The sequence below is a fragment of the Cygnus atratus genome, chromosome Z (assembly GCF_013377495.2).
Source record: "Cygnus atratus isolate AKBS03 ecotype Queensland, Australia chromosome Z, CAtr_DNAZoo_HiC_assembly, whole genome shotgun sequence".
In the NCBI taxonomy this organism is placed as follows: Eukaryota; Metazoa; Chordata; class Aves; order Anseriformes; family Anatidae; genus Cygnus; species Cygnus atratus.
Genome location: NC_066396.1, coordinates 44,114,244 through 44,126,663, shown reverse-complemented (window position 1 = coordinate 44,126,663; position 12,420 = coordinate 44,114,244). Strand labels below are relative to the sequence as shown.

The following is a 12,420-nucleotide window of genomic DNA, read 5'->3' as shown; positions in this document are numbered from 1 at the left end:
GCTGGGAAAAGGGGCCGAGCGAAGGGAGAAAAAAGTGGAGAAAAGGAGAAAGAGAGCGAGAGAGCGCAGGCTGGGGGGATGTGTAAAAGAAGAAGCGTTGCTAATTTTTTTTGTTTGTTTGCTTTTCCATGCATGCATAATGAGGCCTAATCAGAGCACGTTGCTGCTGCTCGGAGGGCACTTTTGTATTTAAAGCCTTGCAGAGAAAAAAAGATCCACAGACGGATCCGCAGAGCAGCTCGCGGGGTTTGTTGACAACAGAAGCAGCATCAGTCGCCCAGAGAGAAAGAGACCCCGAAGCCTGCCTTCTTCCCCCGTGCTGTCTAACGGGGAGAGACATTTCTTCTCCCTGCCACCCGCAAGTGCGACCCGCGCCGAGCGAGAGCCAGCGAGCGGAGCCGGGACCGTGAATGGGATCGGAGCGGCTGGCATGTGCAGAGATGCTGCGAGCGGAGAGATAGAGGCTCCCGAGGAGGCGGCGGCGGCGGCGGCTGGGCATTTATTTTGTGCAAAAAAAAAAGAGGAGGAAAAAGAGAGAGAGAGGCAGAGAGAGGGAGGAACGGCGCCGCACGAGGAGCAGGGCAGCACCATGAGCAACCCCGGCGCATCCTGCAAGTCCCCGAGCGCAGCCCGGAGCCGCTGCCCCCCGCGCCCCCGCTGGCACTGACTGCCCCCTCCCTCCGCTCCGGCCGCCTTCTCCGCCGCCCGTCGCCGAGCCGGGAGCAGCGGGTGGGGGGCACGGGCCGGCCCCGGGGCCGCTTCCAGCTCCGGGGGCTGCAGGGGCCCGCAGCCCGCGCGGATGGATTGATGCGAGGAGGAGACCTCATGCGCACGGTCGGCAGGAGTTTCGCAAACTTTCCCACCGGCGGCAGCTCCTTCTCCTCCTCCTCCTCCTCCTCCCGCTCCTTCCCCTCCTCCACCACCACCACCATCACCACCACCTCCTCCTCCTCCTCCTCCTCCTCCTCCTCCTCCTCCTCCTCCCCGTCGCCTACCAGCGCCTCTCCCCCGCGACCCCGCGGCCGCCGCCCGCGATGGTGGCCCGCTCGCCCGCTCGGCACGGAGCCGGCGGCGGAGGGCTGCTCTGGCCGCGGCCGGCCGCCTGGCTGTGCGTGGCGGCGGCGCTGGGCGCCGTGTGTCCGCCGCGGGGCTCGCTGGTGCAGGGCCGGCGGCTGATCTGCTGGCAGGCGGTGCTGCAGTGTCAGGGGGAGCCCGAGTGCAGCTACGCCTACAACCAGTACGCCGAGGCGTGCGCCCCGGTGCTCCTGCAGCAGCCGCCGGCTGGCGGTGGCGGCGGCGGCGGCGGGGACGGCCCGGCGGGCGCCGCGGGCTCGCCCGCCTCCCGGCGGCGGTGCCCCAGCCACTGCATCGCGGCCCTCATCCAGCTCAACCACACCCGGCGCGGCCCGGCGCTGGAGGACTGCGACTGCGCGCAGGACGAGAACTGCCGCGCCACCAAGCGAGCCATCGAGCCCTGCCTGCCCCGCACCAGCAGCGGGGTCGGCGGCGCGGGGGGCGGCGGAGGCGGCCCCGGGGGAGGCCCCGGGCCCGGCCCCGGCGGCGGCGGCGTGATGGGCTGCACGGAGGCGCGGCGGCGCTGCGACTGGGACAGCCGGTGCAGCCAGGCGCTGAACCGCTACATGACCTACTGCGGGAAGCTGTTCAACGGGCTGCGCTGCACGGCCGAGTGCCGCGCCGTCATCGAGGACATGCTGGCCGTGCCCAAGGCCGTGCTGCTCAACGACTGCGTCTGCGACGGGCTGGAGCGGCCCATCTGCGAGTCGGTCAAGGAGAACATGGCCCGCCTCTGCTTCGGCGCCGACACGGGCAGCAACGGCGCCGGCAGCAGCGGCGGCTCGGACGGCGGCCTGGAGGAGTACTACGACGAGGACTACGAGGAGGAGCCGAGCCAGAAGGGGAGGGACGAGGCGGAGGACAATGCGGGCGCCGAGCCCGGCTTCCCCATGCAGGCGGACAGCGCCGGGCGGGCCGCCGCCGCCTGGGCCCTGCTGGCCTCCATCTTGCTGCGGCTGCTGGCCGGGCTCTAGCCGGGAGCGCACGCCGAGCCGAGCCGTGCCCCCTTCCCTTCCCTTCCCTTCCCTTCCCTTCCCTTCCCTTCCCTTCCCTTCCCTTCCCTTCCCTTCCCTTCCCTTCCCTTCCCTTCCCTTCCCTTCCCTTCCCTTCCCTTCCCTTCCCTTCCCTTCCCTTCCCTTCCCTTCCCTTCCCTTCCCTTCCCTTCCCTTCCCTTCCCTTCCCTTCCCTTCCCTTCCCTTCCCTTCCCCTCCCTGGCCTTCCCTTCCCTTCCCTTCCCCTCCCTTCCCCTCCCTATTTCTCGTCCCTTCCCACCCGGCTGTGCACTGTGCAATCCGGCCCGGCACGGCCCGGCGGCGGGGGGAAGGACTGCGGGCCTTGAGCAGAAGTGGGGGCGTGCTGGTCGTCGTGGTGACTTTTTTTTTTTTTTTTTTTTTTTTTTTTTATAAAAAAAGGCATTTTGACATGAAGGTTAGAAAGAGGTGAGCTACCCACACTCGCTGCCAAAGCCGTTGCCGTGCTGGTTAAACAACTTGATTAGCATTCACCGAGTATCGCTGCTCGCGGTGCAGGGATGCCCGAGAGAGGGTTACGCTGCATCTGCCGCTAATTAAGTGTAAGGAGATAACAGTCCGAGTAAGTCTGGTGGTTTACAGCACTCCCTCTTGCACACACGTCTTCCTTATAACAAAAGCTTGCCAGCAACCGTCTCTTCCTCTTTAACCTAGCGCTATACAAAAATGAATTTTTTTTTTTCTCAGAGTTGTTGGCTATACTGAACAATGCAACTTTTGTTTTAAAAGAGCTCTGCACTGCCATCTTTGAAAGACACTTTTAAACTCAAGAACATGTATGTACAAATATCCTGAAAAGTTATATTGCCTCTTGTCATATCAGGGTGCTGACCTCTGGTAAATCTTATATAAAAAAAAAATGTATTTAAAACTGGGATTTGTTACCAGTCGCTCTTCTTTGTATATACAATTTTATAAATTGTATGCCATGGGGATAATTTATTTAAAAAAAAAAATAAAAAGTTTTAAATCCACATCCTATTTGCCAGGTAATTACATTTGCTATTATTTTCTGGAAAGGTACAGATTTCTTTTTATGTTTAAAGGGATACCAGCAACAAAGATTCACTGAAGTATTCTGCAGAACATCAAATGTACAGTGTATTTTATAGATTTGAAGTTAACTTTCTTATTTGGAGAGACTTTATGAACACTGTAGAATTGTATAAACGCATTTCCAAGCTGCCTTAAAACTTTGTATTTTTTATAGAAGGCATAAAAAAGGCCTATGTTTTAATTATGTACGGCTTTTTGTATTTTCTAAATTTGTAAATTAGTAAAGAAAGAGCTTTAAATAATGGATGTGGTGAAATTGTTTTCCAGGGACACTTGAACTCTCGGCGCCCGAGGTTGGAGGGGGGGCGGGAGCAAGCCACAGAATAACAAACCAAAAACAATCAAACGAACAAGAATCTCTGTCTGCCTGTAATACGTTACATAGATGTAAATTACTGCTATTCTCACGTTAATGAATAATTACATGCGAGAAGTAAATACAGCTTTGAAAATACTACTTTAAAAGAGTGGTTGATTTTATAATGCGTTGGCATGGCAACGTGCCGGTACTGGAAGAGAGTGAAGCAATTCAAGGACGCTGCTCCTGCCTGCACATAGGATTAGTTCCCCGTGCACCACGCTTTCTCCACGAAGTGGAGGCCTGTTGTTCTTGCAGACGCTCCAGGATGCTCCTAGCCACACAGACCAGCGGACAGTGGGGCATGCACAACGCAGAGACAGCCAGGCACCAGGGCAGGTGGTGGTGCATGCATCCGGGGAGCTGCAACCAAATGCATGAAGGTTTGCCGCTCAGCCTGCCTTCTGCCACAGCGAGGAACGTGAAAGTAAACAAACTGGGGGGGGGATCAGCAATTACCAGATCTTGTAATATTGTTCTTAGGAGTTGCTTTGCTTCGTGCTGAAGCCTGGTTTGCTGCCAGAGCTACTGATCTACACTCAAACGCCCTTAGATAAATAATTACACTCTTAAGCTGTGTCGAGTGCTGATACACTTGACCTTGTAAATAGAAATGTTTGCAGTAGGAATAAACTCCAGCATTGGAAAATCTTTTAAACATTAACACAAAAGAGAGAGCTCAGTCCTCTGGGGATCAGAGTTTGGACTGCGTCAAGCGAGGCACTCGTGCACACACACACACACACTCACAAAAGGAAAGGGGAAAAAAAAAGAAAGGGAAAAAAGTTTATTTATCTTCTATTCATGGTGTTTATTTAAAGCTTTTCGTTTTAAATGCCGTGATTGGAACGCAAGTCAGAAGTTTAAAAGCTACCACAAATAAACTTTGACTGAGGGGGCGACAGATTAGCAAGATAGTGTCTTTTTCATCTTACCAGAGCTCAACGGAGGGCAAATCCACATCTGCCTATTGTATACATCAACAAAATTAGAAATCCCCACTTCTGGATTAGTCATTTCACTGACAGATTATTTTACTGTCTCTTTAGGGTGTGAATTTGATTAGGTTGCCCGGAGATAAATGTACACAGGCACACGTGGACACACAAACCCACCCACAAATAGTTGTGATTCCAAGCTAGTGTATGAGTATGGTGTGTGGCTATGATCTGAAGTTCGTTTTTAAAGTCATCTGAATGGTTGAGTAAACTTATTGTTAAAAGAAAGCTGGAAGCGTTGTATCTCCAAGAAGAGAATGGTGTATTTGGGTGAGACTTGTAAATAGAATCAGCTTTCTTTACAAAACACTGAGTGTTTTGTCTAGGGATGATCTTAAGTATTTTCTCCAGTTCTTCAGGAGATGCTCAGAGACATATTTTCAGTTTGTCAACATTTTGTGCCCACAAGGACTATTTAACTCGTTGTTGATGAAAAATTAAGTTCCAGCTAAAAGCCTTTATTTTTCTTCAGCAAGGAGCAAAGACATTAGCACTAGAAAAGGACTGATAATTAACTGCTACAATAAACTCAAGACTTGATTTTACAGGCTCCTGTCAAAAGCATCTGCACAGAATAAATCAACACCGAACACCACTGGGGAGGGAGGCATCTATATGCTTCCTTCCCCACAGAAAGTGGATTGTTTTAATTTAAATAATTGTACAATAAATACAGCTGAACTAATCCTGTCCTATGAGCTCCTCCCCGTGAGGAGATAACTCCGTGGGTTTTGTCACGTTGTCAGAGGAAAGCACGATTTCCAGGAGGAATGGCTGACTGTATTGGTATGTGTTCCAGCCTGCAAAGCCTCTGCAGATGTTGATGTCCATCAAATTCATATTTCTTTTGCCTGATTTTGAGACAAATGGAAATTCTTGAAATGTCAGGGGTTGTAGCAAGGACAGTTTTAAATGAGGAAAAGACTTGACATTCCCTGACAGAGGGAGATTTTCCACAGGAAGGGAAGTGCTCATCTGTATGGATATTTGAAAGCACTCTTTGCCAAGGTCCTGTCCAGCCAGTCTCTTCTGGGGGGAGAAGGAACTCTCCACCATTCCATGTAAAATAATCCAGTAGGTTCTGCTCCCTTTTTATTCCCAGTTACCAGGTTTGAATTCTTGGTGACAGTTTATTTGTCTTTGGAGGCACTTCAGTGACAAATGTTTAAGGGAGTGTGGGACAATGGTGGAGAACAAGGAGGCAGTTCATTGAACTGACAGTGACCATACAGTAAATAGAGGGAGATTCAAGCTTCACTGATCACCCAAGCGCACAGCAAAGCTTTTGTATGCCACCACAATGGACATAACATAAGGTCTCTGTTTATTTTTAACAATATGTACGGATATATACAGGCAGACATATGTAACTTTCAAAATTATTATGAAACAAAGCCCTACAATGAGGGAAAGGAAAGATCTGGTTTGGCCAGCTCTTTTACAGTCTCATTGGAAAGCCTGATGGATTTTAGTTGCAGCCCTCTCTCCACTGCTTCTACGAGCTGTCAGGGTACCAGAAATTTCACTGTGTGTATAACATGTATGTAACGAATAGCCATGGTAGGGGCACAAAGGTGACTGCAGACAACTTTGCAAGTGTATGACAAGAAATTTCTTCTCAGTGAGATCCAAAGCTATTCATAATTTAACGATTACTAGCTTTTGTTGTTGTTGTTGTTGTTGTTTTTGTTGTTGTTTCAAGTGCCCTGGAAGAGGGTGAGAGGAACTTCAGAACAGCCAAGGTTCATGTGGAGAGAGTTGTGGGACACAAAATCATCACCATCTGAGTCATGGAAAACACTGCTTGAGGGACTGAGTTGCCCTGTGTTTTCACTGTCACTAAAACAAATTCAGACCTTCAGTCGATCTTGTTCCTGTCCCAGTAATAACACCACACACTGCCATGCTGCCTGTGAGAACCTATTCGAAGTCCTCTGGAAAAGCAGGTATCTTTGCAGGACAAAACATTTTCAAGTGGGAAGAGCAGTGCTTCTGTGTGAGATTTCAAGTCTGTGATACGGATTGGTAAGCAGTAAAGTCGAAAGTTACTGTATTTTACTTGAGCCATTGGCTGTGGTAGACAGTTGAAAAGGCTCACATTGACTGTCTGAATGACATAAGTAATGCGCTATTAGCATAAATACTTTCTAAGACATCCATTTAATCAATTTCTTAAATAACAGAATGATCTACTACAAAATAGTGGACTGTATACACTATATTTTGGCACAAAGATGGTCATTCTCCCACTAGTAACCAGGGGCTCTAAATAAATGATTTCAACAATGTTTTATTAAAGGAGGACAAGAGCCCTCGAGCTGCATTAATCGGGGAGAAGTCGAGTGGCACTTTTGTTATGGAAATGTTAAACACATAATAGTTCAGGCAAACAATGTGGAGCCACTTCATTCTCTCAGCCATGCTGACACCTCTTAAAGAGGAACTGCAGGGAAGGATGTGGGAAAGATTTGCTTTCTGAGGAAGCTTTCAGCTAATATTTTGGATATTTACCTCCAAAACTCAGGCAGCACAAATGTAACTGAAGGGCATAAAAATAAAACAATAAAGGGGGATGATTTATGCAGCTACTGCTAGTAATCAACACTTGGTACCCAACTTCAAGACAGCCATTGACAGAAAAGAACTCTTTTTAAAAAAAGGTTTTTTGTGAATTTATTATAAGCCAAGTGGATATTAATGTAGAGGGTGAATGTTCTTGAAGAGACACTCTTGTAAACAGAAAGGGACATAGTGCTAATATTATACCTTGAACATGCAGCAGGGAGGGGAAAGAGGAACAACCTGGAATTGTCTTAGAAGGGAATAGAAGGACAGAGGTTTAGCAGGAGGGGACAGAGGTGAAATGTTTGTAGTAGGCAATCCAGAAATACATTAATGAAGTGGTACACAGCAAAGACATTGATGTGTAAAGGGAGAACCATTTTCAAGAGTAGTTATTCTGAATAGGTGAGAGGAAGAAAGGGTGGAGAAAGGAGATAACTAAGGTGTAGAGAAGGTTCGGAGAATGAAGTACTTGCTAGTAAGGAGAAAGAAACTAAAACACACACACAAAAAAAGATTGATAAGTTAACTGAGACACCGAATGAAAATAACAGAGGGAATAATAATGATAATAAATAATCATAGCTAACCAGCTTTAATAATGTTGGCAGGGCCAGAAAGGATAAGGAATGTGGTAGTAAGGTGAGTATTCAGCTTTGGAGAGGATATTTTCCCTGCCTTCAGAGGCCAGAGAGGTAATTTACTATGCCGCTCTTCTTGGTGTTCATGATGCTGTACTTGAACACCGTGACTGGCTTCCAGACAACCCTTCCCTCAAGATCAATGATATCATGAAACTGAAATGAGGTGAGTGGAAGGCTTGGAGGATGGCTTCGGTTTATGACCAAAGAGGAAAAGATGAGGGAGCTGAGCCTTAGTCTGGCCAAGAAAAGGCCATCACCAGCCCATAGCTACTGAAATGGGAGTTAAAAAGGCTACAAGGCTACTCATCTTGGGTAGTGATAGATGTATGAGAAGGTTCAGATAGATTGTCGCTGGGAGGTTTGGACTTCTCATTTGGAAGAACTTCACCGGGAGGGGTAGTGCAGCATTGGAACAGGATTCCCAGAGAAATTCTGGAACCTCTATCCTTAGAGATTTTCAAGACTTGACTGGACAGAGCCCCAGCTGATATCATCTAGTGTTGGCTGTAATACACCTTCTAGCAGAAGGTTGGACAAAAGGGTGTCCAGAGATCCCATCAATATAACTTTCTGTAATTCTATGATTCTAATGTTGACATGACAATTGGAAATCCAAGACCCTCTTTCGCTAGATCAGGCACAGGAATACATACAGCACACTTCAGTGGAGATAGTAATGCGGGAAGACTGGGGAGAAGAGGTGGTGGTTACACATTTCCACAGGGCCGGAGTACGTAGAAGATAGTTGGGAAGGGGTCAATGGAAGTTTAAGAGGAGAGCAGAGACCAAAACATACCATGTAGTACAGGACCTGGAGACAAGAGGGAGGGGAGGAAGTATAGCAGTAAGGAAATACAGAAATGTAAAGTAATGCAATGAGGAAAAGTGTCTGTCTGTAACACTTATGAACTGAAAAATAGGTATTTTGACTGGAAAAGCGTAGGACAGCACCGGGAAGACAACTTGAAAGAAACCGAAAGTACAGGAGGGATCTCTCTTTCGTTTCTGTGAAGAATACTTTTCTATAAACATATCTTTCACACTCATCACCACAGTATCATGGAGCCTCAAAACAATAGAAATACAAGAGAATTAGGTCTTCTCATTTGTGTGAATGCCTATATATAAATATAGACTGTGCTGACTGTATTTTTAGCATAGTGCTATCTGAGCTATTACATGCTCACACATGTCACAAAACATATGTCCTCATGGAAATAAATGTTGCTCGATAGATGTTCTCTCAATACAAAAATCAACCCCCATCTGTCTGTAGTGTCCTATACTAAAATAATCCAATTGCCTACTATTTCATTGTGTGGGTGTATATTTGGCTTACAGTAGTTTTTGTTGTTTAAAAGTTTTAAGAAGTTAGATAGTTTAAACAGAACAAATGCAAATGCTATAATTTCCAGTCACCTACCAGCAATGGCACTAAGCCTTCTTCTAACTCAACCAGTGGTGGCAGTTGAGAAATTGCTATTGCTATTGCAAGCAATAAGTTTTAGCACGATGCTATCTAAAAATGGAAACTTCTATACCAGCATACCTGCCTGCCTTCTGAAATCCTATTGCATTCCACACAGGAGAGTGAAGTCACAAAATGGTTATTAGAGTACTTGTGGAAAAGAGGGTATGATCAGAATAATTACTTGGTAGTGATGGTCTCAGTGTTACCTCCTTTCAGACTGTCATTCTAAACCTGTTAAAATATTTTTGGATGTCATGTAGAAGTGGATTATAGCAGGAAGTAAAGCAAGAGTCCACAGAAACTGTTACGCTATCTTATGTTTCTTCTTCATGTTAGTGTATTCTGGAGTGTATCATATGTTTGCAAATTAGCCCTAAGATAAAGGACATGGAGAAATCATGATGGGATGGGATGGGATGGGGTGGGATGGGATGGGATGGGGTGGGATGGGATGGGATGGGATGGGATGGAAATGGACAGGATGGGATGAGGATGGGACGGGATAGGACAGGACGGGATGGGATGGGATGGGATGGAATGGAATGGAATGGAAAGAATAGAATAGAAAACAGAACGGAACGGAACAGAACAGAACAGAACAGAACAGAATAGAATAGAATAGAATAGAATAGTTCGGTTAAAAAGGACCTACTAAGATCAAGTCTCATGGTACAGAAATTTTTCCCAGTGTCCAGTCTGAACCTCCCTCAGTGCATTTTTGTGCAGTTCCTGTGCAACCTGTCATTGATTCCCGGGGATCAGAAATGGGGAACCTCCCTCTTCACTTCCCCACCACAGAAAGTTGCAGAGAGCACTGAGGTTGCCTATCAGCTTTCTTTTCTCCAGATTAGACAACTCAAGTGTCCTGAGCCTCTTCTCACAAGACATGTCTTCCAGCCCTTTTGCCAGCTTTGTTGCCCTCCTCTGAACAATTTCAAGTACCTTAACATCCTTTATGTCTTGTACATACCAGAACTGCCCACAATATTTCTTGGTATACCATCTCAGGAAGGGAGGCCAAGAAGAATATGAAATATAGGAGTGTATATTGTACAAAATGGACTGAAAGAACACTTGTGACAAATAGCTTGTCCAGAACATCTCACCTTTTTATGACACAGTGTTTTGTTTGCATAATTCCAAATGATTGACTCCTGTTACAGGTAGTCTGAGTTTACATAGTATAGCTGATGTCAGTATTTAGCCTATGGCCTTTTTTTCTGTACTTAAAGGGAAAGATTAATCATTTAGACAAATAGTGTTTGAGATGACATAAGGTTATGTGAATTAACAGGCATTAGATCAACAGAATTATGAGCTTGGGTTTGGCCTGATGTATCTTAGACCGTTAGCCAAGAACCCATTAAGACAGGTAAATTTGAGTGCCTGAATGTGTTGAAGAACATGTTATGATGCTAAAGCTATTGCTGTAATGGAGAGAAAAAGGTTGGAAAAGGAGCAGTTAAGAAAGATTTGGAAATCTGAGAAACTGTGGAACCTTTTCCATTTGGAGCTGTACAAACTTTGTGTGGTTTCATTTTTAGCTATTTTAAGGCTAAATTTAAGAATGCACTTACTACATGTGGAGTCTGTATATAATATAATCCCTTTCATTATATTCAAAAATAGTTATGACTCTTTCAGAACTTACTGGGAACACTTTCGTCTTAATCTTTTCTGGTTTGCCCAGATGTATGTGCAATAAGCGAGCAGAAGAGTTGGGACAACCAAGTACTTCCTTTGTATTAAGAAGCAGCCTGCCCTGTAATATGTATGTACAAGATATCTGAAGTCTACTATTTTTCTGAACTTCATGGGAGCAAAACTGATTTTCTCAAATGCTTTCATAGGGAAAATTTGCTAAATTTATCAATACAAGTGAAAGCAAGGTGCAATGATGCTCTCTCAGCCCCGCTTTGAAGCTTGTCTCACATCATGGTCAGATGGCCTCAGTGCTGTGCAGTTAGAATCAGTGCAGACAGTTGTATTTCTGAAGCTCTGACTCATCCCATATCCTTGCTTTACCCTGGGAAGAGCTGAGGCAGAAGCTAGAAAAGCTTTGACTGCTCCTAACCCTCTCTGTCCCTGATTCTGCCCAGGCCATGCCCTCATGCCAGAGACATAAAACTGCTTTAAACTGCAGCTGCTTCCAGTTGTCTCCTGGGATGCTGCATCAGCTGGGCACTGCTGCTCCAAGTGTGTTTCAGTACTAATCCCTTTCACCCCTGCTGTCCTTCTGTGAGTGAAGATGAAGACAGGGCACAGAAAGCTGGTTAACCCATCCCAGCTCTGTCTGGAAAGTCTTCTACACCGGGCAGTTCTAACTCTCATGTCTGCTGCCAAAGTGGGCTGGGACTCAGTTCATAATCTTTTACTGTTAGGACTTCCATTGAAAACTGGGAATAGGTGTAGTAAATCAGATACAGCCTTTGGCTTCTGAAATAGTACAAATATGACCTTTAGTGTTTGTAGCCTATAGGAATCTTTTCTTTAACTTCTGTCCGTTTCAACTAATTTCATGATCCTTCAGTAGACAAGTTTTATGGCAAAACTGTTCTGTAAACAATTAGTGCTGCTTTACGTTTTGGATTTGTAATTTGTGGAAGAGATAAAAAATGTTTTCAGAATTATACCTGAAATTTCGAGAGAATAATGATAAAACTTTTTCCTGATTCCGTGGTTCTTAATCATGATAATAAGCTAACATAATTTTATTTTGGAAATGTTCCTCTATTTATAACTTTCACAAGTTTCAACACTAAATTTATCAGGAGTGCATACATATTGACAAAATTGCAATGAATGTGTCAAGACTCCCAGCCAGATTGAAAGTGAAGAAAATGAAAATGGTATTTACTGCAATGTTATGATACAAATTGTTTACCTTAGGAGATAACTGATAGGTAGCCCTGGGCAAGTAAGAGAATCTAATGTATTCTGGAGAAAAAAAAAAAAAAAAAAAAAGCACACTTTCAAATTCATTGTTCTAAAAATTATAAAACCTAAGAAGAATATGTGATTTAAAAAGAGATTTAATCTTTAACACACCAGCAGTTTTATTACAAAATGTGTTTCCCTTTTCTGAAATTCCTTGAGTTACTCTGAGGATATAGAGTATAGAGTAGTAGTCTTCAAAGAAAAGAATTTAATGTCACACCAGGGCTGAGGCTTTCAGCGCAAGAACCTTCAGGAAATTTTGATCTAGATGAGTGATTTAAAAAAAAAT

The 12,420-nt window shown here is 45.6% G+C and overlaps 1 protein-coding gene across 1 annotated transcript; it reads left to right on the top strand.

Moving 5' to 3' along the window:
• Positions 1–1,034: 1,034 nt before the first annotated feature.
• On the top strand, positions 1,035–3,615 carry GAS1 (growth arrest specific 1). Its single transcript, XM_035565296.2, has one exon. The coding sequence runs from the start codon at positions 1,035–1,037 to the stop codon at positions 2,046–2,048; it is 1,014 nt and encodes a 337-aa protein (XP_035421189.1). The 3' UTR covers positions 2,049–3,615.
• The last annotated feature ends 8,805 nt before the right edge of the window (positions 3,616–12,420 follow it).